Here is a 27090-nt window from a genome sequence, read left to right as displayed (position 1 = left end):
TGTCTGTAAAGTGGAGAGCACAGTTAAAAGTGTAGCTCATTTTGCAAATGTAAAGTCTCATGTATTTAGAGTATACTTTTCTAAGGGACTCACTGCCAGATAGTAAGTATTTGGGCATAAGAACATTTTGTATCATTTATTTTCAGAAAAATTTGTGGCCAAGCTCTGAGTGATGTGTTCACTCGGGTAGTATGCCAGGCTTTCGTATCTGCACATAAGGCTCTATTTGTGATATTTGATTAATGACTTTGTGCTTACTTGTCTTAATCCTTAGATTGGAGCTGCTAGCCGCATCCCCGGTGTAACTCCAGCTGCTATCATTAATTTGTTGAGATTTGTGAAAAGCAGTCAGCAAAAGGAGGAGACTCTTGGAGATTTGCCCCAAACTGCTCATCACGGACATGGCGCACACAGACTCCAAAGGAGAAAATTTTAGCATTCGGCTGCCTGAGACTTTGTGAAGAGCCTCTGAAAGATTCAGTTTAAACAGTTGCACAGAGGAGTGTAGCAGAATTATAGTAACATAATTTTTGGTAGCTACTAAACTAGCCTATTGCATGACTTATTGCTCTGTGACACAGCAAAGGGCCAAACTTCTATCTCAGCTACTGATGTAATTTTTTTTCCAGTGGGTTGCAATGCCCACTAGCAAGTGAGCAAGCTGTACTATTTATTTTTTGAATCAGTGAAAAAATGCACTGATTCACATTGCCTCTAGGTGCCTGCCCAATATTTCATATGAAGTCTGACAAACCGAAAAAAAGGTCAAAAGAGGATCTCACCCAAAAGAACTCCTCTGTCAAGGAATACCAGTCCAAAGCCAAGTCTTGTGGTATGAATCACAGTAAATTTTTACCAGACTGGAAGAAGACAAAGGAGTTCCAAACAATAACCGGGATGTGTGAAGAGAAAGTCGATCTTAAGGAAAACCATCTACAGCTGTAATACTCATTTACTGTGCCCATTTGAGTCGGTTTGAAATTGGTGGTTCTTGATTTAATCTTAGAGGATTTTTTTTTTCAATTAAATCAAGTAAGAATGTGAATATAAGTGGCATTTGATGTCTTAGAGTAATTTTCTCACAGAAGTGCCTCTCCCTCATTTCGTGTATTTGAGGATGGTTCCAATTGCTGATGGAGAAATTCTGCAAGTTCAATTTCAGCTTTTCAGGAAAGCACGCTGCCCCACCTGAAAAGTTCCCCAGAGAGGATTTGGTGCTAATCCTCCCTTCGTCTCCGTGTTTGATTCAACCGTAATGTAATGAGTTCCTCTTTCTCTGGTTTTTCTCTTTATAAGGATTGTCTTTCAGTGTGGAAGGTAATGTGTTCTTTCATTTTCCACGTAGCAAGGTTCCACTTATTCTCAAACTCTCTATGAAAGTTATTTCAGTTCCCTCCCCATCCCCTGCCATTCGAGAGCGAGGTACAGTTAGGGGTTTGCTTGGGAGGAAGGACGAGAGCAAGCTGAGAGGTAACGGGTGAAGAAAGCAAAGTGTCTGGTGAGGGAGATGGGTGGAGAGGCTTGAAACCAAATGTGAGGTGTTTTACTTGATGCGAAGGGATGTGGGAAGCCAGTGGAGGGTTTTTGAGAGGAAATATGGGCCGAGCAACACTTCAAGAAGATGACTCATGTGTAGTAATAGCTGGGACAAGACCAGTGCTTGGCCATCTGATCACACTACAATATTAACTATTTGGAAAGATCTTCTGGGGTTTAACTTTACCAGTGAAGGATATCCAGGTTAAGGTTGTAAACTAGAGGGGAGGAACTGAGTCTTTAACTTTTTTAACATGCCCCCATGTTCAACATAATTGCTGCTTAATAATATTTTGTCATCCAAAATGTACCCATTTGCTCATTTTTTGAATCTTCAGCTGCAGGCAGTGCACATTATAGCCATCGGCAAAGTGGCCTGCCTGTAGTTTTAACCCACCTTTGCCACTTATCTTGAGTTTGAATCTCTAACTAGTCTATGTGATGTCCAGTGAGGAGGCCAGTGACAGTTAAAGCAAGCAGCTAGGAATCAAAGGTAAGAGTTCTGTACCCTTTGTGACTGTTGACCCTGCAGAGCAGATTAACAACCCTTTGGGGTAGCTTAACTCCCTCTTACAGGGTGCTTTAATAATAATAATGACGGCATTTGTTGAGCGCTTACTAAGTGCAAAACACTGTTCTAAGCGCTGGGAAGAATACAGGGTGATCAGGTTGTCCCACGTGGGGCTCACAGTCTTCATCCCCATTTTACAGGTGACTTAACTGAGGCTCAGAGAAGTTAAGTGACTTGCCCAAGGTCACACAGCAGACATGTGGCGGAGCCAGGATTAGAACCCATGACCTCTGACTCCCAAACCCATGGTCTTTCCACTGAGCCAGGCTGCTCCTCAGGAGAGATCTCTGAAAAGTGGTAAGATCTTAGATCACCTTATTCTGTGACTAAGCAGCCGGGATTCAGCATAATTTTCAAAGATGTAATCGTAGCAATTTTCTGTAAAGAAACGTTTTGAGTATCTGCTTGGAGATTACATCTAGTGAGAATTTTAGAATCTGTGGATATTGAGAAGAGAGTCAGACCACTGCCTTCCTTCCAGTCACTTCCCCTATCCATCACTATGGCTGTCCCCAGCCTTCCCGGACCAATTAAGGCCCATGCCACTTCTTTGCTTTTCTTGTTTTTATTTTCCTTAAATTATGCAACCAGACCTGCAATTTTTACTTTTCTCTTGAGGAAATCTGTAAGTCCTAGTGCTTACAGATTTCAGTAGATTTGAGATACGTCTGAGACAAAACTTGGGATTTGGTAGGGACCTAGTATCACAACAGAATCTGCAGAGGCAGACGAAGAAATTTTACATTTTTCCCCCCACGGTTTCCCCGCGTATGTTCTCCTCCCGAACCTTCATGTCCTAATTCCTCGACACAATGGAGCATTGACACTGAGCTGACTGAAGCTTATTAATGGGAAATGATAGAATACAGCACCACGAAATGGCTACCTCTTACGGCACTGAGGAAATCTGGATTCCCAGTGTATAGAAACAGCATGGACAAGTCAGATGAGCCCAGAGCTGGGAGTCAGAAGAGAGACCTGGGTTCTAATCCCTCTTCTGTCACTTTCCTGCCCTGTGATCTAGGGCAATTCATTTAGCTTCTCAGTACTTCAGTTTTCTCATCTGTAAAATGGGGATAAAATATCTGTTCTCCCTCCTGACAGTAAGCGCCAAGAAGGAAAGGGCTTGGCACATAGTAAGCACTTAAATACTATTATCACCAGAATAATATTATTAAAACACAGATCCGACAAGGCTACTAATGTTTTTCATTTTCAAACTGCCTGGAATTTGAACTATAGTGAGTACTCCCCCAAGGACTTAATACAGTGCTCTGTACATAGTAAAGTACTCAATAAGTGATTGATTGATCTAATCAAGGGCCCATGGGCCGATTTGGAGTTCTCTGGATCCACTTTGACCCTAAGTACACGCTCCCCAGTCCTCCCCCTTTATCATCATCGCCAATGGTTACTTATTGAACGCTTACCGTGTGCAGAGCACTGTACTAAGCACTCAGGAGAGTACAATATAGAATTGGTAGACACATTCATCCATCCCCCCCAATCTTACCTCCTTCCCTTCCCCACTGCACCTGTATATATGTATATATGTTTGTACATATTTATTACTCTATTTTACTTGTACATATCTATTCTATTTTATTTTGTTAGTATGTTTGGTTTTGTTCTCTGTCTCCCCCTTTTAGACTGTGAGCCCACTGTTGGGTAGGGACTGTCTCTATATGTTGCCGACTTGTACTTCCCAAGTGCTTAGTACAGTGCTCTGCACACAGTAAGTGCTCAATAAATACAATTGATTGATTGATTGATTGATGCCCTGCCCACAACGGACACTCTTTTGGGGAATGGTGAGCCCTTTCTTTGCTGGTCCCAGTGCTGTGTATAGAACCAGCCTTTCTAGAGGGGAACATGAATGTATGGCCACCAGAAACAGGAGGGAAACTCTTCCTCTTCTTCTTTGATCCCCCCTGTACCCACCCACAGGGAGAAATGGTCCTTGGTCCCTACTCCCAGTAATAATGGTGCACCCCCTCTCTCCTCATCCCATCCCTCCCAGTCCTTAATCCTTAGTCCTTTTAGACTGTGAGCCCACTGTTGGGTAGGGACTGTCTCTATACGTTGCCATTTTGTACTTCCCAAGCGCTTAGTACAGTGCTCTGCACACAGTAAGCGCTCAATAAATACGATTGATTGATCAGGTGGGATCAACTCAGGCTCCAGGGGGTAGCTTCATGTTTTGTTCATTTATTCATGCATTCAATCGTTTTATTGAGCACTTACTGTGTGCAGAGCATTGTACTAAATGCTTGGGAAGTACAGATTGGCAACATATAGAGACGGTCCCTACCCAACAACAGGCTCCTCATTCACCCTAAATCCTTTTATTATTTTTCCCATTATTTCTCTCACCCCAACCATAAAAAGGAGGTTATCGCAGGGCAACAGGTGTGCTAGGACAATTCTTTCCAACTAACAATGATGGTGTTAAGCACTTATTATGTGCCAAGCACTGTTGTAAGTGCTGGGGTAGATTCAAGATAATCAGGTTGCTCCACGTGGGGCTCACAGTCTTAATCCCCATTTTACAGAGAAGGTAACTGAGGCACAGAGAAGTGACTTGCCCAAGGTCACACGGCAGAGCTGAGATTAGAACCCACGTCCTCTGACTCCCAAGCTCTTGCTCTTATCACTAAGCCACTCTGCTTCAGCTGGCAGCCATTCCCACTATGCCAATGCAACAAAACCCCTCTCCATTTTTTTTTTGATGGCATTTATTAAGCGCTTACTATGTGCAAAGCACTGTTCTAAGCGCTGGGGAAGTTACAAGGCGATCAGGTTGTCCCTCAGGGGGCTCACAGTCTTAATCCCCATTTTACAGATGAGGTAACTGAGGCACAGAGAAGTGAATTGACTTGCCCAAAGTCACACAGCTGACAATTGGCAGAGCTGGGATTTGAACCCATTTCCATGCAGTCCCTGTTCCCAGCATGCTGAGCATTCCCACTGGATGGGAAGAGCAGAAGGAGTCTCCCACTCTCCCAAAACAGCAGAATATAGCACCCTAGTTAGTTTTAGAGGAATTTTTGCCTTGAAGACCTAGTCGTGGTTATCTAAAGGCTACCAACAGGTTTTTATTAGTATAAATTCCATCTTTAATAGTCCCACTCATTCTGTCTTTACTTTGCAAATGAATGCAATTGCTATTAGTACGAAAAGCTTGCATTACCTTTCTTATTACAGAGCACTACAGCCTTCTGAAGCCCCAAGAAGTCTGGGTTGTTCGTCATTTGGAAATGGAAGTCTGATTTAACAGGTATATATTTGCAGTTCATAATTTTCTCCAAGTGTCTGTGACTGTAAGCAGGTGGGACGTGTTTGCTTTATATTGTGCTTTCCCTGTATACATGTTTGTACATATTTATTACTCTATTTTATTTGTACAAATCTATTTTATTTATTTTATTTTATTAATGTTTGGTTTTGTTCTGTCTCCCCCTTCTAGACTGTGAGCCCACTGTTGGGTAGGGACCGTCTCTATATGTTGCCAACTTGCCCTTCCCAAGCGCTTACTACAGTGATCTGCACACAGTAAGCGCTCAATAAATGATTGATTGATTGATTGATTTCCCAAGGATGTAGATACAGTGCATTGCACTCAGCAGGTCTTCAGGTTAATACTGAGAGCTCACCTCCTCCAGGCCTTCCCAGAATGAGCCCCCGACTTTTCCTCCCCTCCCCAGAGCATTTGTGTATATTTGTACATATTAATTATATTAATGATGTGTATATAGCTATAATTCTATTTATTCTGATGGTATTGACACCTATCTACTTGTTTTGTTGTGTCTCCCCCTCTAGAGCCCGTTGTTGGGTAGGGACCGTCTCTGTTGCCGAACTGTACTTTCCAAGCGCCTGGTACAGTGCTCTGCACAAAGTAAGCACTCAATAAATGCGATTGAATGAATGAATGAATATTATAACTGATCGGTACCAAAGTACCATTAGCCCGGTGAAATAAATAGGTGCCACTAAGTGACAGCAGGCGACCACTTCAAAGCTCTGAGTAATCACAGATGGTGTATCATTTTACATAATGGCATTTGTTAAGCACTTACTATGTGCAAAGCACTGTTCTAAGCGCTGAGGGGGATACAAGGTGATCAGGTTGTCCCATGTGGGGCTCACAGTCTCAATCCCCATTTTACAGATGAGGTAACTGAGGCTCAGAGAAGTGACTTGCCCAAGGTCACACAGCAGACATGTGACAGAGCCGGGGTTAGAATCCATGACCTCTGACTCCACAAGCCCGTGCTGTTTCCACTGAGCCATGCTGTAATATATAGAAAAATATACTTAATGGCTAAATGCTGGTATGTCTGTGGAATTTACTCCTACAGAAACAGTTCAAAAATACCAGTAGGCTCAAGGGGTTTGGATAAATTCATGATTGATCTGTTCAGAAAACTCATTCAATTTATTGAGTTTACTGTGGGCAGGGCACTATACTAAGCACTTGGGAGAGTACAATATAGCAATAAACAAGACACATCCCCAGTACTAAAGGGATGTTAGAGATATCAGGTAAATCAGTGAACATGAAAGTAACATGGCCTAATGTGGGGGTCTGAAGCTCATGGGTATTAATCCCAGCTCCACCACTTGACTCCTGTGGCCTTGGGAAAGTCACTTCACTTTTCTGGGCCCCAGTTACATCTGTAAAATGAAGGTTGAGACAGTGAGCCCCACTTGGGACAGGGATTCAACCCCATTTGCTTTTATTCATTCCTTCAATTACATTTATTGAGCACTTACTGTGTGCAGAGCCCTTGGGAAGTACAAGCAGGCAACATATAGAGGCAGTCCCTACGCAACAGTGGGCTCAGTCTAGAAATCCACCCAGCACTTAGTACAGTGCCTGGCCCATATTTCCTTAATACCATAATTATGCCACAAAGAGCAATCTTAAACCTTTCGCGAAGAAGCCCTCCTTTCTCCTTCTCCCTCTTCTGCTTCACCCTGCTTTGCTCCCTGTAATCATTCCCCCTCCAGGCCCCACAGCACTTGTGGACATATGTGTAGTTTATATTAATGACTTTGTGGACAGGGAACGTCTTCTTGTTCAGCACACTGCAACACAGTAAGTGCTCAATAAATTCAATTGAATCAATGAAGATTGGGCTTTTCCCCACATCCTGCTGGCTGTTGAGGTTAGACTATCAAGCTTGTTGAAATAATGGCATTACTGTGTGTTTTGATAATTCTATACAAGTGTGTTTTAGAAAAGCTGATTCTCCACTTCTCAACAAAACTCCAAGTCAATCACAAGTCTGCAGGAATTGTGTTGCCAGTCTACCCCTATGTGCTGTTAGGCTGATACGTGACTGATAACATTTTCACAGGTTGGAGAAATCTGCTTCCATCCCATCTTATCCCTTTACGTTTTAAAAATGTCTTTCCTATCCTTCTGTCAACCTTCACTGTGCCATCTTCCCCCTAACAGTAGGCAACCAACATATTTCACTTCAAATTTCTGGTTAATGAGCCCGGCTTTAACAAAGTAGAAACTATCTGCTTTATACAGAAAGTTGGGATGATCTGTTTTAATCAAGTTCACATTTTAAGCCATGTTGGCCATTATCTAAGTGATCCAGTTTGTGGGATTACATATATTTGAAAAACATGGACTCAGATCTGGGCTCTAAGCCACACCTATATAGCACCTGGCCCCATAGTAAGCAAAAGCAAAAAAAAAAAAAAAGCCATTACTAGTTTTAAACTACTGTTTTTATCCAGAATATGCTGTGACTTCACTTAGTGTACAAAGGTAGGGCAGAGGTGCTCTAAAAACTAATTACTAGAAAACTGAGTATCAAGTGTACTCTGCTGGGTGTCTGCATTTTCTAGTTAAGTGTTAAGACCAGGATGCTGTTTTGATAAAATGTCACTGGTGCTCCTTCACCCTACTTTACAAGGACACATCACACATTGGTTTAGTGGATAGAGCACATGGGTGGGAGTCAGGACTTGGATTTCTAATTCCTGTATTCTTAACATGTCATTTAGATGCTTGCCTCAATTACCTCATTTGTACAATAGGAATTAAGAGTACAAACCCATGAGGCAAGTACACTGGTGCTTAGCCAATAGCACATTGCTCAAGCCCTATTGTTTGCCCTATTCCTGCTCATCTCCCAAATGTTGGTGGTGTTAAGTGATGGCTTACATACAAGCTCATCACCTTGGACAATGCTTATCAAATGGGACATCTTAATCCCCATTTTACAGATGAAACAAGTGACTTACCCACAACCCCACACTAGATCCAGGACTAGAACCCAGCCCTGTGCTCTCCACTGTCAGATTTGACCACACTGTGTGCACAGAACACTGTATTAAGCCCCCAGGCTATGCTGACTCCAGTTCATTAACCACTCCTGAAATATCAGTAAGTGGCCCATACCATCTGCTCCTGAAAAAAAAAATTCAAATGTAAGTGGTCCCTTTAAAGTCCATTAAACTAGAAGCAGCACTTACGTGGAGGAACATTAGATATCAGGGATGCAAGATTAACTAAAAGGGTTACACGGTTTAACAATGATTGCGTGACTAACAAAAAGTTGCTTCCAAACACTCAGTATGGTGGTGGGCAATCCTTAATTGAAATGTTTTATTAGTGTTTAGGCATTCATTAATAATCAGGCTAGTTCCACAACCAGTGCCCTCTCAGGCTGCCAGCAGCAAGGAACTGTTTTTAGTAATAACTTTACTTTTTAACACACAACTACCCTCTAGTCCATCTGGTTCCAATATTGAAGCCAGTTTTAACACAACCAAGCAAAAATTCCATGGGGTCGTTTCATCAGAAAATGTTTTCTGATCATTCTTCCTAGTAACCTGTGACAAAAGGCAGCCTTAGTATAGCAAATGCAGCCACTATTTTAAAGTCTTAAATTACACTCAGTGACCCCATTTCTCCCAACTGCATCAAGGCAGGTTTTTCCCAATTCACCCATTGATCTGCTGACTTCATCCACAGCACAGCCTGTTTAGCTGTAAACTCTATATGTGAATGAACCTCCAGAAACATTGCTAAGCCTCGTTTAAGACAAGCATGGCACTTTTCACAAGCTTCATCAGGCCTGTAGAGTCAAGTCTAGAGTCAAAAAGTACAGCAGTTCTGAAGCTTGCTTCATTCTTACACTAGGTAACTGATGTATGGGTAGGCATTTGAACAAGTGTAAGAGTGTTGACAGTTGGCTGCATCCACCCTTAGCTAAATTACCATCAGTGAACAACACCGGTTTTGCATTAAACTTTTAATGGTCTCAAAATTGTGACAGATTTTGGTCAAGTTGTGTTCCATGTAAAATTACTGATTTTAAAAACTAATAACTTAAACTGCCACGAAACAAATGGTCCACAAAACATTCCTTTCCTTCTGAAGCTTTTACGATGCATTGTAATCATTAACCAGTCTTTTACTATTAAACTTAAATGGCCAATTGAGACAAACAGTTCTGAGACCGTTCTTCCACCACTGCTTAAGACTGGGGTGGTAGGTGGTGGACAGAATATTCATTTAGCCTTCTGAGCTTTCTGGGCAGACTTTGTGACCTTGCCAGCTCCAGCAGCCTTCTTATCAACTGCCTTGATGACACCAACGGCAACGGTCTGTCTCATGTCACGCACAGCAAAACGACCTGCAAAAAGAAGTCACATTTTAGCTTACTGCTACAAAGTCCCACCCAGGACTACATCAGATTCATCTTGGCGTTAGAACAAATCCGTAGGTGCGGATAAGAGGCCTTACTTACCCAGAGGAGGATAATCAGAGAAACTCTCAACACACATGGGTTTGCCCGGGACCATGTCGACGATGGCAGCATCTCCAGACTTGAGGAATTTGGGACCATCTTCCAGCTTCTTACCAGAACGACGATCGATCTTCTCTTTCAGCTCGGCAAACTTGCAAGCAATGTGAGCAGTGTGACAATCCAACACGGGGGCATAGCCAGCGCTGATTTGGCCGGGGTGGTTCAGGATAATGACCTATTTAAAAAAAAATACCAAGAAATTATTGCCCTGAAAGGTCTCAGCCTAATTCAGACAATACATAACAGAATGTTGCAAAATTGTACCTGTGCAGTGAAGCCAGCGGCTTCCATGGGTGGATCATTTTTGCTGTCACCGGCAACGTTGCCACGGCGGACGTCCTTGACGGACACGTTCTTCACGTTGAAGCCAACGTTATCGCCAGGGAGGGCCTCACTCAGAGCCTCGTGGTGCATTTCCACAGATTTCACTTCAGTTGTAACATTGACTGGGGCAAAAGTCACCACCATGCCTGGTTTCAGGACACCAGTCTCCACACGCCCAACAGGTACGGTACCAATTCCTGAAATGGGCAAGTTGAAGAATGCTTACCGAGACGCCTCTGCGGAAAGTTCCAAGGCTATCACTGCGGCCACGAATAAAGAGGTCGCCTATACATCAATGCACACGCTTAACTACTTACCACCAATTTTGTACACATCCTGGAGGGGCAGACGAAGGGGCTTGTCAGTTGGGCGAGTTGGTGGCAGGATGCAATCCAAAGCCTCAAGCAGAGTAGTTCCACTAGCATTGCCATCCTTGCGGGTGACTTTCCATCCCTTGAACCAGGGCATCTGGAAAGCGATAAGCATGAAAGTATTAACCGATCGTGAAAATGATTCTACGACTACCTCTGCTTTTAAGAACACACCAATTTCAACGGGGCACTTACGTTGGAGCTGGGCTCCAGCATGTTGTCACCATTCCAACCCGAAATTGGCACAAAGGCTACTGTATCGGGGTTGTAGCCGATTTTCTTAATGTAAGTGCTGACTTCCTTGACGATTTCTTCGTATCTCTTCTGGCTGTAAGGTGGCTCGGTGGAATCCATTTTGTTGACTCCAACGATGAGCTGTTTCACACCCAGAGTATAAGCCAGAAGGGCATGCTCACGGGTCTGCCCGTTCTTGGAGATTCCAGCTTCAAATTCACCAACACCAGCAGCAACGATCAGGACGGCACAGTCAGCCTGGGGTGGGGGGGAGAGAAAGGGAGGTCACCAAGTGGCTAAGCCAAGCATGGATAACCACACGGCATGGTGTGGCGTGACAAATTTGGGCTCTACTTCACGCAGGACTTGACCGATTTAAATTGATCACCTTTATCCGGCCCAGCGCTTGAACGATAAAAAAAAAACAAGCTACAGTAAGCAGGCTCTTCTCTCCCATTCAGGGACAAAGACACATACCTGGGAAGTTCCCGTGATCATGTTCTTGATGAAGTCTCTGTGGCCCGGGGCGTCGATGATGGTCACATAGTACTTGCTGGTCTCGAACTTCCACAGGGAGATGTCGATGGTGATACCACGCTCGCGTTCGGCCTTCAGTTTGTCCAGGACCCAAGCGTATTTGAAGGAGCCCTTGCCCATCTGTAAGGCACGGGACTTTTGTAAAAACAGTTTTCCCGGGAGCAGAACCGAGGTTTAGAAATAGAACGGCTTCCCATTACCATTCAGAAATCCGACTTGAGGCCTGGCACGCCCAGGTGATGAATTCCATCAGCCTTGACACTATTTGCGTCTAACTGGCCTCTTGCTAAGTGGCCAGTTAGCCGAGGTACCTCACGCCAACACCTCTTCCCACCGTAACTCCTCGCTACCTAGGAGCATTTTTAAGTTTCAGGCGGATTCACTGGGTGAACACCGGAGAAGCAGCGCGGCTCAGTGAAAAGTGCCCGGGCTTGGGTTCGAATCCCAGCTCCACCACTCGTCCGCTGTGGGACCTTGGGCAAGCCACTTAAGTTCTGTGTCTCAGTTCCCTCAACTGTAAAATGGGGGTGAAGGCTGAGCCCCACCTCATCACCTTGTGTCCCCCAGCACTTGGAACAGTGCTTCGCACATAAGCACTTAACAAATACCATTACTATTGGGGGGGGGGGGGGAGACTGTGAGCCCCACGTGAGACAAGCTCCACCACTTGTCGGCTGTGGGACCTTGGGCAAGCCACTTAAGTTCTCTGTGCCTCACTTTCCTCATCTGTAGAACGGGGGTGAAGACTGTGAGCCCCATGCGAGACAACCTCATCACCTTGTATCCCCCAGAGCTTGGAACAGTGCTTCGCACGTACCTCATCACCTTGTATCCCCCAGCGCTTCGCACATAAAGTGCTTAACAAATACCATTACTGTTATTTACCAGCCATGGGCACGTATTCAAACAGCTTCCCTCTACTTGGAAAAAAACCGTCCCCGGGGCTGGGGGGGGGAGGCTAGTGAGGCCCACCCACCTCGGCCGCCTCCTTCTCGAACTTCTCAATGGTCCTCTTGTCGATGCCGCCGCATTTGTAGATGAGGTGGCCGGTGGTGGTGGACTTGCCCGAGTCGACGTGGCCGATGACGACGATGTTGATGTGGGTCTTTTCCTTGCCCATGGTGGTTGCGGTTCAGCGGCGGTTGTCCGAGCACCTGAAGCAACGGGGTGGGGATGAGCGGGGGTGGGGGGAAAAGGGGGGCCCGGGCCGCCACCTCGGGACCTGGTGGGGAGGACTGGGCCGTGTAGTAACCTCCCCGGGCGCCTGGCACGTCGTAAGCGCTTCGGAAGGGCTCCGAACGGAGGCCGCTGCGGCCTCCTTTGTGTGGGTGACTCACTCCCACCCGCCCGCTCCTCCATTTTGTGTTTCCTGCAGCACGGTGGGGAAGCGGCCATCTTTCGGCGGGCCCGGCCCAAACCGCCCCCCACATCCACCCAATGAGCGCCTACTACGTGCCCCGCGCAGTACTGAGCGCTCGGGAACGACACCTCGGCACCCCAACGACGGGCTCGCAGGCGAGAAGGGGGGAGACGACGGCTCGCCGGCCGCTTAGTACAGTGCTCTGCACACACGGTAAGCGCCCAATAAATACGATTGATTGACTAAGGCACGTAGATGAGCGTTAAAAAGAGAATTAAAGCTAACGGGCTCGCAGCCTAGAAGGGGGAGACAAGGCAATAGCTTGCCAACTTGGACTTCCCAAGCGCTTAGTACAGTGCTCTGCACACACAGTAAACGCTTAATACGATTGATTAAGGCACGGAGACGAGGGTCAAAAGAGAATTAAACCTAACGGGCTCGCAGTCTAGAAGGGGGAGACAAGGCAATAGCTTGACAACTTGGACTTCCCAAGCGCTTAGTACAGTGCTCTGCACACACAGTAAACGCTCAATAAATACGATTGATTGATTAAGGCACGGAGACGAGGGTCAAAAGAGAATTAAAGCTAACGGGCTCGCAGTCTAGAAGGGGGAGACAAGGCAATAGCTTGACAACTTGGACTTCCCAAGCGCTTAGTACAGTGCTCTGCACACACAGTAAACGCTCAATAAATACGATTGATTAAGGCACGGAGACGAGGGTCAAAAGAGAATTAAAGCTAACAGGCTCGCAGGCTAGAAGGGGGAGACAACTTGCCAACTGCCCAAGCGCTTAGTACAGTGCTCTGCACACCCAGTAAGCGCTCAATAAATACGATTGATTAAGGCACGGAGACGAGTATCAAAAGAGAATTACAGCTAAGGGGCTCGCAGTCTAGAAGGGGGAGACAACTTGCCAACTGCCCAAGCGCTTAGTACTGCGTTCTGCACACCCAGTAAGCGCTCAATAAATACGATTGATTGATTGAACAAGGCACGTTGACGAGTGTCAAAAATTAAAGCTAACGGGCTCGCAGTCTGGAAGGGGGAGACAGCTTGCCAACCGCTTAGTACAGTGCTCGCACACACAGTAAACGCTTAATAAATACGATTGATTAAGGCACGTAGACGAGTGTCAAAATAGAAATAAAGCTATCTGCACAGCATTAACAAGATAAAGCAGCACGAGCCCACTGTTGGGTAGGAACCGTCTCTATAGGTTGCCAATTTGTACTTCCCAATCGCTCAGTACAGCGCTCCGCACACTGTAAGCGCTCAATAAATACGATTGACTGCCTCTATAGGTTGCCAGCTTGTACTTCCCAATCGCTCCGCACACTGTAAGCGCTCAATCAATACGATTGATTGTCTTTATAGGTTGCCAGCTTGTACTTCCCAGTCGCTCAGTACAGTGCTCCGCACACTGTACGCGCTCAATACAATTGACTGTCTCTATAGGTTGCCAGCTTGTACTCCCCAATCGCTCAGTACAGTGCTCCGCACACAATAGGCGCTCAGTAAATACGACTGATTGTCTCTATAGGTTGCCAGCTTGCACTTCCCCATCGCTCAGTACAGTGCTCCGCACACAGTAAGCGCTCAATAAATACGATTGATCGATTGACTGTATCTATAGGTTGCCAACTTGTATTTCCCAATCGCTTAGTACAGTGCTCCGCACAGTAAGCGCTCAATACGATTGTCTCTATCAGTACAGTGGACCGCACACAATAAGCGCTCAATCAATACGACTGATTGATTTCACTGTCTATAGGTTGCCACCTTGTACTCCCCAATCGCTCAGTCCAGTGCTCCGCACACACTAAGCGCTCAATCAATACGATTGATCGTCTCTACCAGTAGTGCTCCGCACACAATAAGCGCTCAATAAATACGATTGATTGATTTGCCTGTCTATAGGTTGCCCACTTGTACTCCCCAATCGCTCAGTCCAGTGTTCCGCACACAGTAAGCGCTCAACAAATACGATTGATTGTCTACCAGTCCCGTGTTCCGCCCACAATAGGCGCCCAATAAATACGATTGATTTGTCTATAGGTGGCCACCTTGTACTCCCCCATCGCTCAGTCCAGTGCTCCGCACCCAGTAAGCGCTCAATCAATACGATTGATCGTCTCTACCAGTCCAGTGCTCCGCCCCCAATAAATACGATTGATTTGTCTATAGGTGGCCACCTTGTACTCCCCCACCGCTCAGTCCAGTGCTCCGCACGCAGTAAGCGCTCACTCAATCAATACGATTGATCGTCTCTACCAGCAGTGTTCCGCACACAATAAGCGCCCAATAAATACGATTGATTTGTCTATAGGTGGCCACCTTGTACTCCCCCATCGCTCAGTCCAGTGCTCCGCACCCAATAAGCGCTCAATCAATACGATTGATCGTCTCTACCAGTAGTGTTCCGCCCCCAATAAGCGCCCAATAAATACGACTGATTTGTCTATAGGTGGCCACCGTGTACTCCCCAATCGCTCAGCACAGTGCTCCGCACACTGTAGGCGCTCAATCAATACGACTGATTGTCTCTACCAGTCCAGTGTTCCTTACACAATAAGCGCCCAATAAATACGATTGATTTGTCTATAGGTGGCCACCTTCTACTTCCCCATCGCTCAGTACAGTGCTCCGCACACGGTGAGCGCTCAATAAATACATCTGATTGATTGAGTCCAATCAATCCGCGCCCAACATGCGACCCCCACCGTCGGGCAGGCGGCTTGTACCTCCCAAGCGCTCAGTACGTCGCCCCGCCCGCCGTAGGCGCTCAATAAGTAGGCCGGGCGGCCACGCGGAGCGGCCCGAGGCCTAGAGGGGGGAGCGGGCCGCGCCTCACCTGCGAGCCGGCGGCGAACCCGTGGCCAAAAAGACCGTTCGCGGCGGCGGCGCCCCTTATATAGCCCGCCTCCCCCCGCCCTCGTGAGGGGAGGCTGGGGGTGACGCCACCGATCCCAGCATGCCCCGCGGAGGGGGGGGGCAGCCCCGCCCCTCCGCCTCGCGCTCGCGCCCGCGCGCGCGCGCCGACGCGGCCGCAGGGGCCGTCGGGAAAGTGCGAGCCCCGCCCTGCGCCGGCCCCTGCGTCCCCGCGCCGGCGGCGGGGCCGCGCTGAGGAATTGGGCGACGGTCCCTGGGCGCGCGCTCGCCCCCCCCTGGAGGGCCGGGGGAGGGCGCGGCCCTTTGTACGAGCGGCGCCATGGCCCGCCTCAGAAAGGCCGTCCCTCAGGCCTGTTTGTGGAGCGCTTACTACGTGCGGAGCACTGTACTAAGCGCTTGGGAAGGACAAATTGGCAGTATATAGAGACGGTCCCTACCCAACAGCGGGCTCACAGTCTAGAAGGGGGAGACGGGCAACAAAACCAAACATATTAACAAAATAAAATCAATCAATCATCATCAATCGTATTTATTGAGCGCTTACTATGTGCAGAGCACTGTTCTAAGCGCTTGGGAAGCACAAGTTGGCCACATATAGAGACGGTCCCTACCCAACAGCGGGCTCACAGTCTAGAAGGGGGAGACCGAGAACAAAACCAAACATATTAAAATAAAATCAATCAATCACAAAATAAATACAATTGCTAAGTACAAGTAAAATAAATAATCAATCGTATTTATTGAGCGCTTACTGGGTGCGGAGCACTGGACTAAGCGCTTGGGAAGCGCAAGTTGGCCACATAGAGAGACGGTCCCTACCCAACAGTGGGCTCACAGTCTGAAAGGGGGAGACGGAGAACAAAACCAAACATATTGACAAAATAAAATCAATCAATCAATCACAAAATAAATGCAATTGATAAGTACAAGTAAAATAAATAATCAATCGTATTTATTGAGCTCTTACTGGGTGCGGAACACTGGACTGAGTGCTTGGGAAGCACAAGTTGGCCACATAGACGGTCCCTACCCAACAGTGGGCTCACAGTCTAGAAGGGGGAGACGGAGAACAAAACCAAACATATTAACAAAATAAAATCAATCACAAAAATACAATTGATAAGTACAAGTAAAATAAATAATCAATCGTATTTATTGAGCGCTTACTGGGTGCGGAGCACTGGACTAAGCGCTTGGGAAGCACAAGTTGGCCACATAGACGGTCCCTACCCAACAGTGGGCTCGCAGTCTAGAAGGGGGAGACAGAGAACAAAACCAAACATATTAACAAAATAAAATCAATCACAAAATAAATACAATTGATAAGTACAAGTAAAATAAATAATCAACCGTATTTATTGAGCGCTTACTGGGTGCGGAGCACTGGACTGAGCGCTTGGGAAGCGCAAGTTGGCCACATAGACGGTCCCTACCCAACAGTGGGCTCGCAGTCTAGAAGGGGGAGACAGAGAACAAAACCAAACATATTAACAAAATAAAATCAATCACAAAATAAATACAATTGATAAGTACAAGTAAAATAAATAATCAACCGTATTTATTGAGCGCTTACTGGGTGCGGAGCACTGGACCAAGCGCTTGGGAAGCGCAAGTTGGCCACATAGAGAGACAGTCCCTATCCAACAGTGGGCTCACAGTCTAGAAGGGGGAGACAGAGAACAAAACCAAACCTATTAACGAAATAAAATCAATCAATCAATCACAAAATAAATACAATTGCTAAGTACAAGTAAAATAAATAATCAATCGTATTTATTGAGCGCTTACTGGGTGCGGAGCAGGGTACTAAGCGCTTGGGAAGCACAAGTTGGCCACATAGACGGTCCCTACCCAACAGTGGGCTCGCAGTCTAGAAGGGGGAGACAGAGAACAAAACCAAACATATTAACAAAATAAAATCAATCACAAAATAAATACAATTGATAAGTACAAGTAAAATAAATAATCAACCGTATTTATTGAGCGCTTACTGGGTGCGGAGCACTGGACTGAGCGCTTGGGAAGCGCAAGTTGGCCACATAGACGGTCCCTACCCAACAGTGGGCTCGCAGTCTAGAAGGGGGAGACAGAGAACAAAACCAAACATATTAACAAAATAAAATCAATCACAAAATAAATACAATTGATAAGTACAAGTAAAATAAATAATCAACCGTATTTATTGAGCGCTTACTGGGTGCGGAGCACTGGACCAAGCGCTTGGGAAGCGCAAGTTGGCCACATAGAGAGACAGTCCCTATCCAACAGTGGGCTCACAGTCTAGAAGGGGGAGACAGAGAACAAAACCAAACCTATTAACGAAATAAAATCAATCAATCAATCACAAAATAAATACAATTGCTAAGTACAAGTAAAATAAATAATCAATCGTATTTATTGAGCGCTTACTGTGTGCGGAGCAGGGTACTAAGCGCTTGGGAAGGACAAGTTGGCAACATAGACGGTCCCTATCCAACAGTGGGCTCACAGTCTAAAAGGGGGAGACGGAGAACAAACCAAACATACTGACAAAATAAATAGATATGTGTAAATAAAATAAATAAATAAATAGAGTAATAAATATGTACAAACATATATACAGGGGCTGTTGGGAAGGGAAGGAGGTAAGAAGAGGGGGATGGAGAGGGGGACGAGGGGGAGAGGAAGGAAGGGGCTCAGTCTGGGAAGGCCTCCTGGAGGAGGGGAGCTCTCAGCAGGGCCTTGAGAAAGGCCTCAGGGCCTCAGAAAGTCAACCCCTCAGTCGTATTTGTTGAGCGCTTACTGGGCGCGGAGCGCTGTACTAAGCGCTTGGGAAGGACACCCATCTTGCCTCCTTCCCTTCCTCACAGCATCTGTATATATGTTTGTACATATTTATTACTCTGTGCTCTGCACCCAGGAAGCGCTCAATAAATACGATTGATTGCTCATTTATTTATTTTACTTCTGCTTATCTATTGTATTTATTTTATTTTGTAAATATGTTTTGTTTTGTTCTCTGTTCCCCCCACTTCTAGACTGTGAGCCCACTGTTGGGTAGGGACCGTCTCTATATGTTAACAACTTGGACTTCAATCAATCAATCGTATTTATTGAGCGCTTACTGGGTGCGGAGCACTGGACTAAGCGCTTGGGAAGGACAAGCTGGCCACATAGAGAGACGGTCCCTATCCAACAGTGGGCTCGCAGTCTAGAAGGGGGGGACAGAGAATAAAACCAAACATATTAACAAAATAAAATCAATCAATCAACAACAAAATAAATACAATTGATAAGTACAAGTAAAATAAATAATCAATCGTATTTATTGGGCGTTTACTGGGTGCGGAGCACTGTACTAAGCACTTGGGAAGCGCAAGTTGGCAACATAGATGGTCCCTATCCAACAATGGGCTCACAGTCTAGAAGGGGGGGACAGAGAACAAAACCAAACATATTAACAGAATAAATACAATAGATAAGTACAAGTAAAATAAATAAATAATCAATCGTATTTATTGAGCGCTTACTGGGTGGGGAGCACTGTACTAAGCGCTTGGGAAGGACAAGTCGGCAACATATAGAGACGGTCCCTACGCAACAACGGGCCTGGGCTCTTGCCACTTCCCCTGCTATGTGCAGAGCGCTGTACTAAGCGCTTGGAAGAGTGCAATCCCACAAGAGGTAGGGGACGCGTTCCCTGGCCCCAGTAAGCCCCTCCAACAGGTGTTGGGAGAATCAATCAATCAATCAATCGTATTTATTGAGCGCTTACTGTGTGCAGAGCACTGTACTAAGCACTTGGGAAGTACAAGTTGGTAACATGTAGAGACAGTCCCTACCCAACAGTGGGCTCACAGTCTAGAAGGGGGAGAAGCACAGAAGGCCTCGGTTGAAGTCAGCACAATCTTTCCCCTGCCTTCTAACGTTGGCCATAATGGACGTTATTGGATGGCTTCCCAAAAATAGACCTCTTATTCTAAAATCAATTTGCCAAAACTCTCTAGGAACTGGCAGTGGCCCACGCTCCTAATGGTCGATGCTGAGCGAAAACTCCTTGAAGGCCGGGATCGCGTCCACCCACTCCGTCGTCTCGTACTCTCCCAAGCGCTTAATACAGGGCTCAGCGCTTAGAACAGTGCTGGGCACATAGCGCTTCACGAATACCATCATCATCAGGCGGTCGTATTGCTTGATACCAAAAGCGGGTCGATATCGGGTAGATTGTACATATCTATTCTATTTATTTTATTTTGGTAGTATGTTTGGTTTTGTGCTCTGTCTCCCCCTTTTAGACTGTGAGCCCACTGTTGGGTGGGGACCGTCTCTATATGTTGCCAACTTGTACTTCCCAAGCGCTTAGTACAGTGCTCTGCACACAGTAAGCGCTCAATAAATACGATTTGATTGATTGATTAGATCCAGACACGACCGAAGCTATTTTTAACTACCTTTCAACTTTCCTTTTCGACTTCCCCCACCCCCTTTCTATATGGTGTCCCAGAAGGTCCTTTTCTCTCTACTTACAAATCACGCTCACCTGGAGTTTAAATAATCTTTATTTTCCGGAGACACCGATAGATTACAGCGTCACTACCATGCCTTAGCCGATCACACTACCCATTATACTTGCATAACTGAAGGGTGGTTTAAAAAAAAACACCCTCCATCCTGTCATGTATTTGTACCTCGATTTTGATCAAATGCTTGGCTCTAAATTTTCTTCTCTGCATATCTATTCATTCATTCAGTCGTATTTATTGAGCGCTTACTGTGTGCGGAGCACTGTACTAAGCGCTTGGGAAGTCCAAGTTGGCAACATATAGAGACGGTCCCTACCCAACAACGAGCTCACGGTCTAGAGGGGGAGACAGACATTAATACAAATAGATAAAACAATCAATTACAGATATATACAGATAGATACATATGTGCTGTGGGGAGTCATTCATTCAGCCGTATTTATTGAGCACTTACTTCCCCATCGCCCTACCTCCTTCCCCTCCCCACAGCACCTGTATATAATAATAATAATAATAATAATAATAATAATAATAATGGCACCCTCCTCCCCATCGCCCCCACCCTACCTCCTTCCCCTCCCCATAATAATAATGATGGCATTTATCAAGCGCTTACTATGTGCAATGCACTGCATCTTCACATTTGTCTGAGTACCAAATAAAGTTTGGATAGATGAGGCTGTATTTATTAAGAGCAATACTATCTCACTTCCAGAATTGGCAATCTAAATTTCCATTCTAGTCTACTTCCTGCAACATCATAGCACGCTTAAAGCTGGGTTTGAGGAAAGAAGCTGATTGATAGGCAGCCATCACAGAATCTAAAATCTGTTTCAGTTGCACACCAGGTGAAAGGGGCTAGAAATGTACCCAATATTTCAATGAAGAGAGCTACAAAGTGTACTCCTTTATCTGACTCCTTGATGAAATGAACCGGTTGTCCAACTGCATTCAGTGTTTGTCCGTATAAGGTCCTCTTTGATAAATCCTCAGACTAAATTCACCTTGATTTCCAGTTGCTTCCAGTAGGCTTCTGTGTCTAAATAAAACTTGGTAAATCACCATCATTCCTCTTGAATCGCATTCCTTATTTTTTTTCCCTCCTTTTCCATATGTTTACAAAATCAATTCAAGAAATAAACCACTTTTCACTGCTCTCTCCTCCTCTCTCCACCCAAACAGACACTGACCCTGGTTCAAGCATTCATCATATTGCAGTTGGACTATTTTATTAACCTTCTCACTGAAACTTTCTGCCCTGTCTCATCTCCCTTCAATCCATACTCCATGAGGTTTCCTGGATTTATCTGAAATATTGCTTAATAAATATCTCTCCACTCTTAAAAACCTCCAGTGACTGACCAGCTCTCTTCGTATCAAATACAAATTCTTTACCAGTTGGTTTTAAGACTCGCAATCAGCTTCCTTTACTTATTACTCCCAAATTAATAATGATAAAAATTTTGTCATTTGTTAACCACTTACTATGTGCTAAGCCCTGAGGTAGATTCAAGATAATCAAGTCAGAGAGTCCCTGTCCCACATGGGGCTCATAGTCTAAGTATATATGTATATGTATATATGTATATATGTTTGTACATATTTATTACTCTATTTATTTATTTTACTTGTACATATCTATCCTATTTATTTTATTTTGTAAGTATGTTTGGTCTTGTTCTCTGTCTCCCCCTTTTAGACTGTGAGCCCACTGTTGGGTAGGGACTGTCTCTATATGTTGCCAATTTGTACTTCCCAAGCGCTTAGTACAGTGCTCTGCACATAGTAAGCGCTCAATAAATACGATTGATGATGATGATGATGATAAGAGGAGGGAGAACAGGTATTTAATCCACACTTTACACACGAGGACACTGACCCACTGAGAAGATAAGTGACTTGCCCAATATCACACAACAGGTAACCCGACTCTCTTGTATCTATTACAGTGCTTGGCACAGAGTAAACACTTAGTAAGTACCATTAAAAATAAAATCAGTGACGGAGTCAGAATTAGAACCCAGGTCCTTGGACCCCAGGCCGGTCTTTTTTCCACTATGCCATGTTGCGTCATTATCTTCCTGTTTTATTCTAATAAAACTCGGCAGGCCTGGGAGTCAGAGGGACCTGGGTTTTGGTCCTAGCCCTGTCAATTGCTTGCTGTGTGTCCCTGGGCAAGTCACTTGGTTTCTCTGGGCCTCATTTTCCACAGCTCAGTCAATCGTATTTATTGAATGCTTACTCTTTGTAGAGCACTGTACTATGCATTTGGGAGAGTACAATATAACAAACACATTCCCTGCCCACGACAAGCTAGAGAACTGTAGTCTAGAGAACTGTAAAATGAAGATTCGATACCTGTCCCTTAGTTAGACTGTGAGCCCCATGTGGTATAGGGACTGTGTATTAGAACAGAATTATTAGTAAGTGCTTACTAATAATAATAACGATGGCATTTGTTAAGCACTTATCATAGTAAGTGCAAGCAAGCCAAGCACTGTTCTAAGTGCTGGGGTAGATGCAAGGTAATCAATTGTCCCACCTGGGGCTCACAGTCTACAGATGAAGTAACTGAGCCACAGAGAAGTTAAGTGACCTGCCCAAAGTCACATAGCCGACTAGTAGTCTTTTAGACTGTGAGCCCACTGTTGGGTAGGGACTGTCTCTATATGTTGCCAATTTGTACTTCCCAAGCGCTTAGTACAGTGCTCTGTACATAGTAAGCGCTCAATAAATACGATTGATGATGATGATGTAGTAGTGGAGTGGGATTAGAACCCATGACCTCTGACTCCCAGCTCTTCCTGGTAAGCCACAATGCTTCTCAATAAATACCCTCACTATTTATCCCAGGACTTAGAACAGCGCTTGACACATAGTAGGCATTTAACAAATACCATAATAATAATAATAATAAGTGACTACAATGTAATGGCATTGTACCCAATGTCACAGTTGCCAGAAGGAAATCTGGGAGTGGAATTAAGTCAAACCAGTCAAACCAAAGCAAATTTGAACTCTTACATCTGCTCCAGTTCACCTATTAAACCCCACTCTTAACTCCCCTTCCCTTTTCAAGCCTCTGGGTCTTCTTGTTCTGTTACCTTAGGAACCACCCCTCTCATCTTTAAACCCCTCCTAAAGCTCATTCCCTCCATCAAGCCTTTCCTGATTATAATTCCTAACTGACTCCCCAGATCCTAGCAATCAACCCAACAACCTCTCCTACCACTTAAGTAGTTATACCCATTCTCAGCACTTATAAACACATAATCAATTGTGCATTCAATGTATCTTGAGCCTCCATTTAACTTTCCCAAGTGTTAATCCAGTAGGCATGAAAATACCATTGCTACATTAAAGCAGAATTAAATAATCATCCTTAAAATCAACCTGGTATTTGGAAATATGACATCTCAAATTACAACACTTAAAGAAAAATCAATGATGCAACCCAAATAGTGGCTTAGGGGAAAGCATATGGGCTTGGAAGTTTGAGGTTGTGGGTTCTAATCCCAGCTCTGCCACTTATCAGCTGTGTAAATTTGAGCAAGTCATTTAACTTCTCTTTGCTTCAGTTACTTCACCTTGTAAAATGGGGATTAAGATTGGGAGCCCCACATAGGACAATCTGATTACCTTGTATCTACCCCAGTGCTTTGAACGGTGCTTGGCACATAGTAAGGGCTTAACAGATACCATTATTATTGTTACTATATTATTATTAAATAGCCGGTATGTTACCTAGTAAATTCTGGTGTATTAAAGAACGTTAACCTATTAAGCTATACTCTCCAAAGATTCCTGCATTTAACTTGGCAACTATAGCAAAATCAGTATTTATTTGGATTTAGAAATGGAGGCGTGCACCTTGCTGTGTACTATAGAATTCTTGGAGCGACCCCTCAGTAATTCCCCACCAGCTCAGCAGGACCGTATCCCAGAAGAAATAATCCAATGCAATAGAAAGTGCCTTCTCACCCACACCCCTCAAAAGCATGCAAAGGTGTTTCCAATTAAACACAAAGGAAATCATGATTTTTATTCTTTTCACCTGGCCTGCTGTGCAGAAAACACGTGCAAGCCTCTTAATCCGGAGGTGGTGAAAGGCCCAACAAGGAGGGATTGAGCATGCTACTCTCAAGCAGAGTGGTTTTATTCCTGGGTCCTGGGACTGCGGATTTTAATTTATTTTAAAGCTGAAGATTACACGCCTTGGTTTTAAGTGATGACCATTTCAATGCCATCTTGGAAGTGCAACCTGGTTGGCATGCGGATGGCCCTTTCCAAAGTAAGTGATTCCCTCGGGGTAGTATGGCCCGGCAGGCCCTGGGTGGACACGGAGCCGACCTCCTAGGTTCCTTCTTGGGGGGAGGACATTTTCCCACTCAGGAAGGCCGGGAAGGGTTCAAAGTAACGGGAAAGGAATCCGGTGCCAGTGTGGAAAGCCGGGGAGCGGCCAGCGGGACTCCAGCGGCTCCTCCCCGGGAAACTGCCGGGCGGACAAGTATTAAATATGTTATATGTATATCTATAAATAATAATAATGATGGCACTTATTAAGTGCTTACTATGTGCAAGCACTGTTCTATGCGCTGGGGAGGTTGCAAGATAATTAGGTTGTCTGATGGGGTGTTCACAGTCTTAATCCCTATCTTACAGATGAGGTCATTGAGGCCCAGAGAAGCTGAGTGACTTGCCCAAAGTCACACAGCAGACAATTGGTGGAGCTGGGATTTGAACTCATGACCTCTGACTCCAAAGCCCATACTCTTTCCACTGAGCCACGCTGCTCTCATAAGTAGCATAAATCCATTTATCTAGCTTGTTATCGATGTCTGTCTTTTTGTTGTCTGTATCCCCCTTCCAGACTGTGAGCCCGTTGTTGGGTAGCGATTGTCTCTGTTACCGAATTGTACTTTGTAAGGGCTTAATACAGTATTCTGCACACAGTAGGTGCTCAGTAAATACGATTGAATGAATAAAATGAATGAAAATGCAAGGCAGTGGGGCATCTGCTGCGCTGGGCGGGACTGTGGTTGAATCTCTGCTTTCAACTCTCTCCAATGCTGCTGCTGCTGCCCAGCACAGGTGAGATTTGACCTGTAGCACTTCCCAAGCGCTTAGTACAGTGCTCTGCACACAGTAAGCGCTCAATAAATACGATTGATGACGATGATGTAGCAGATTCCTTCCACTCGCTAGCCACTGCCCAAGCTAGGAATGGAATGGGTAGGCCTCTGCTTGACTCTCTGTCCTGTAGTCAATCAATCAATCAATCGTATTTATTGAGCGCTTACTATGTGCAGAGCACATGTGCAGTCAAGACTGGTAGAGTACTGGAAACTCTCCAGGTGTGACCCTGAGAGGATCATAAGAGTGTAGGCACTTACTATTGGATCTAAACTACTGTGCCACAGACCTAGAGGTCACTTATTTATCTCAAAACCAAAGTAACTTTAAGTGTCAACACCGTAATTGTTCAATAAATACGAGTGAATGAATGACTTAAATAACACAGCCAAAGTGAACTAAAATTATTGATTATTGGTAGGAAAGGAGCAGTGGAAATTAACCCACCTGGTTTAGCATTACTGTATTTTCTTCAAGTCACCTGTTTTTTTCCTAGTTGGGAGGCTAGTTGATCCAAAATTCATTTGAACATCTCTAGAAATCAAGTTCCCTTTACAAACACTGTAAATGACCTCTTTTGACCTTAGGGAATAGATCTGGGGAGTGGGTGAAAGTACACACCTGGGTCAAATGGAGCCATTTCAGGGATGGCTTAAAATGAATGGGATTTCAGATCCTCTGTCTTCTGTGTGATAGAGTCAGCCTGAGGGTGTGGAAAGTGTGGGAGGAAGTAGATGCTGTATATCGCGGCTCCCAAACTCAGTTTTCTTCCAGAAAATGTGTCCCACCCCAGTATAGAAGGGGATGCCCTAGTTAATGGTAAAGCTTTAGGGAAGTGCAAAAAAAAAAACAGATTTTTTTTTCATCCCCTTAAAAAAAAAAAATCTTATGATCCATCCCTACACAATGAAGATGGAGCCTCTCATTGTAAATGTCAGAAGAGCCTTTTGTACATATTTATTACTCTATTTTACTTGTACATATCTATTCTATTTTATTTTGTTAGTATGTTTGGTTTTGTTCTCTGTCTCCCCCTTTTAGACTGTGAGCCCACTATTGGGTACGGACTGTCTCTATATGTTGCCAACTTGGACTCCCCAAGCGCTTAGTACAGTGCTCTGCACACAGTAAGCGCTCAATAAATACGATTAATGATGAAGAGCCTCAGTCCAGTCACAGAGACTTCAGAATCAAGGACTTGCTTAGCTGTTGTGGGCAGGGAATGTGTTTATTGTTCTCTGCACACAGTATGCACCCAATAAATACGATTGAATGAATGAATTGATCATAATGCTAGTGTTTCATAGCTCCGCTTCACAGTCAGTCAATTGCATTTATTGAGCACTTACTGTGTGCAGAGCACTGCACTAAGCGCTTGGGAGAATACAATATAACAGACACGTTCCCCGCCCACAAGGCGCTTATAGTCTAGAAGAGTGGTGTTCTCCTTTGAGCACAGGATGAGGGCAGGAAGGAATGCAGCGCACAGTGAAGTGCAGGCAAGAACTTTACATACAAATGCATTTTTGTACATCAACACATTGTCAGTGCTGCCTCCAAGTGCCATGACTTCTAGGTTGTTGCCTCGTTAGACTTCCTGGCAAGTCTATCCACCCTGTAAGAGGCCCAAACTGGTGCTTCAGCCAGTGAATTTCACCCCGATGGCAGAGCTTCAGCAGCCATTTCCCTACTTCTAATTACTTCACCCAATCACAATAGTATTTATCAATCAATCAGTGGTATTTATTGGGTGCTTACTTTGTGCAGAGCACTGTATTAAGTGCTTGGGAGAG

General features: G+C 45.0%; 2 protein-coding genes and 1 long non-coding RNA gene across 4 annotated transcripts in view; 2 read left to right on the top strand and 1 right to left on the bottom strand.

Annotated features, from left to right (window-relative positions):
- MTO1 (mitochondrial tRNA translation optimization 1) overlaps positions 1 to 556 on the top strand; it is a 36886-nt gene extending 36330 nt beyond the window's left edge. For both annotated transcript variants that reach the window (XM_038747866.1, XM_038747856.1), the window contains one exon: positions 275 to 556. In XM_038747866.1, coding sequence (XP_038603794.1) covers positions 275 to 436 — 162 coding nt within the window. In that variant the 3' untranslated portion in view covers positions 437 to 556. The remainder of the gene's footprint in view (positions 1 to 274) is intronic.
- A 1756-nt stretch (positions 557 to 2312) lies between these two features.
- LOC119930638 lies at positions 2313 to 5967 on the top strand. The gene is made up of 3 exons (XR_005451845.1): positions 2313 to 2404; positions 5312 to 5384; positions 5930 to 5967. It is a non-coding gene; the product is annotated as an uncharacterized LOC119930638 (long non-coding RNA).
- Positions 5968 to 9372: 3405 nt separating this feature from the next.
- EEF1A1 (eukaryotic translation elongation factor 1 alpha 1) lies at positions 9373 to 15691 on the bottom strand. The gene is made up of 8 exons (XM_038753316.1): positions 15625 to 15691; positions 12388 to 12565; positions 11352 to 11531; positions 10836 to 11132; positions 10587 to 10737; positions 10210 to 10466; positions 9886 to 10120; positions 9373 to 9771 (listed from the first exon to the last, which is right to left on the bottom strand). The coding sequence occupies exons 2-8, from the start codon at positions 12529 to 12531 to the stop codon at positions 9647 to 9649; spliced, it is 1389 nt and encodes a 462-aa protein (XP_038609244.1). The 5' UTR covers positions 12532 to 12565; positions 15625 to 15691; the 3' UTR covers positions 9373 to 9646.
- Positions 15692 to 27090: the final 11399 nt, after the last annotated feature.

Source organism: Tachyglossus aculeatus, chromosome 1 (assembly GCF_015852505.1).
Source record: "Tachyglossus aculeatus isolate mTacAcu1 chromosome 1, mTacAcu1.pri, whole genome shotgun sequence".
In the NCBI taxonomy this organism is placed as follows: Eukaryota; Metazoa; Chordata; class Mammalia; order Monotremata; family Tachyglossidae; genus Tachyglossus; species Tachyglossus aculeatus.
Note: the sequence above shows the minus strand (reverse complement) of the source record. Positions and strands in the feature narration are given on the sequence as shown.

What these genes read in the sequence shown, in the direction of transcription:
- EEF1A1 (XM_038753316.1), bottom strand. Translation starts at nt 12,531, where the DNA reads ATGGGCAAGGAAAAGACCCACATCAACATCGTCGTCATCGGCCACGTC. An exon ending in TGCTGGAGCCCAGCTCCAAC is followed by an intron (nt 10,738 to 10,835) that starts GTAAGTGCCCCG and finishes ATCGCTTTCCAG; the next exon opens with ATGCCCTGGTTCAAGGGATG. An exon ending in CCGCTGGCTTCACTGCACAG is followed by an intron (nt 10,121 to 10,209) that starts GTACAATTTTGC and finishes TTTTTTAAATAG; the next exon opens with GTCATTATCCTGAACCACCC.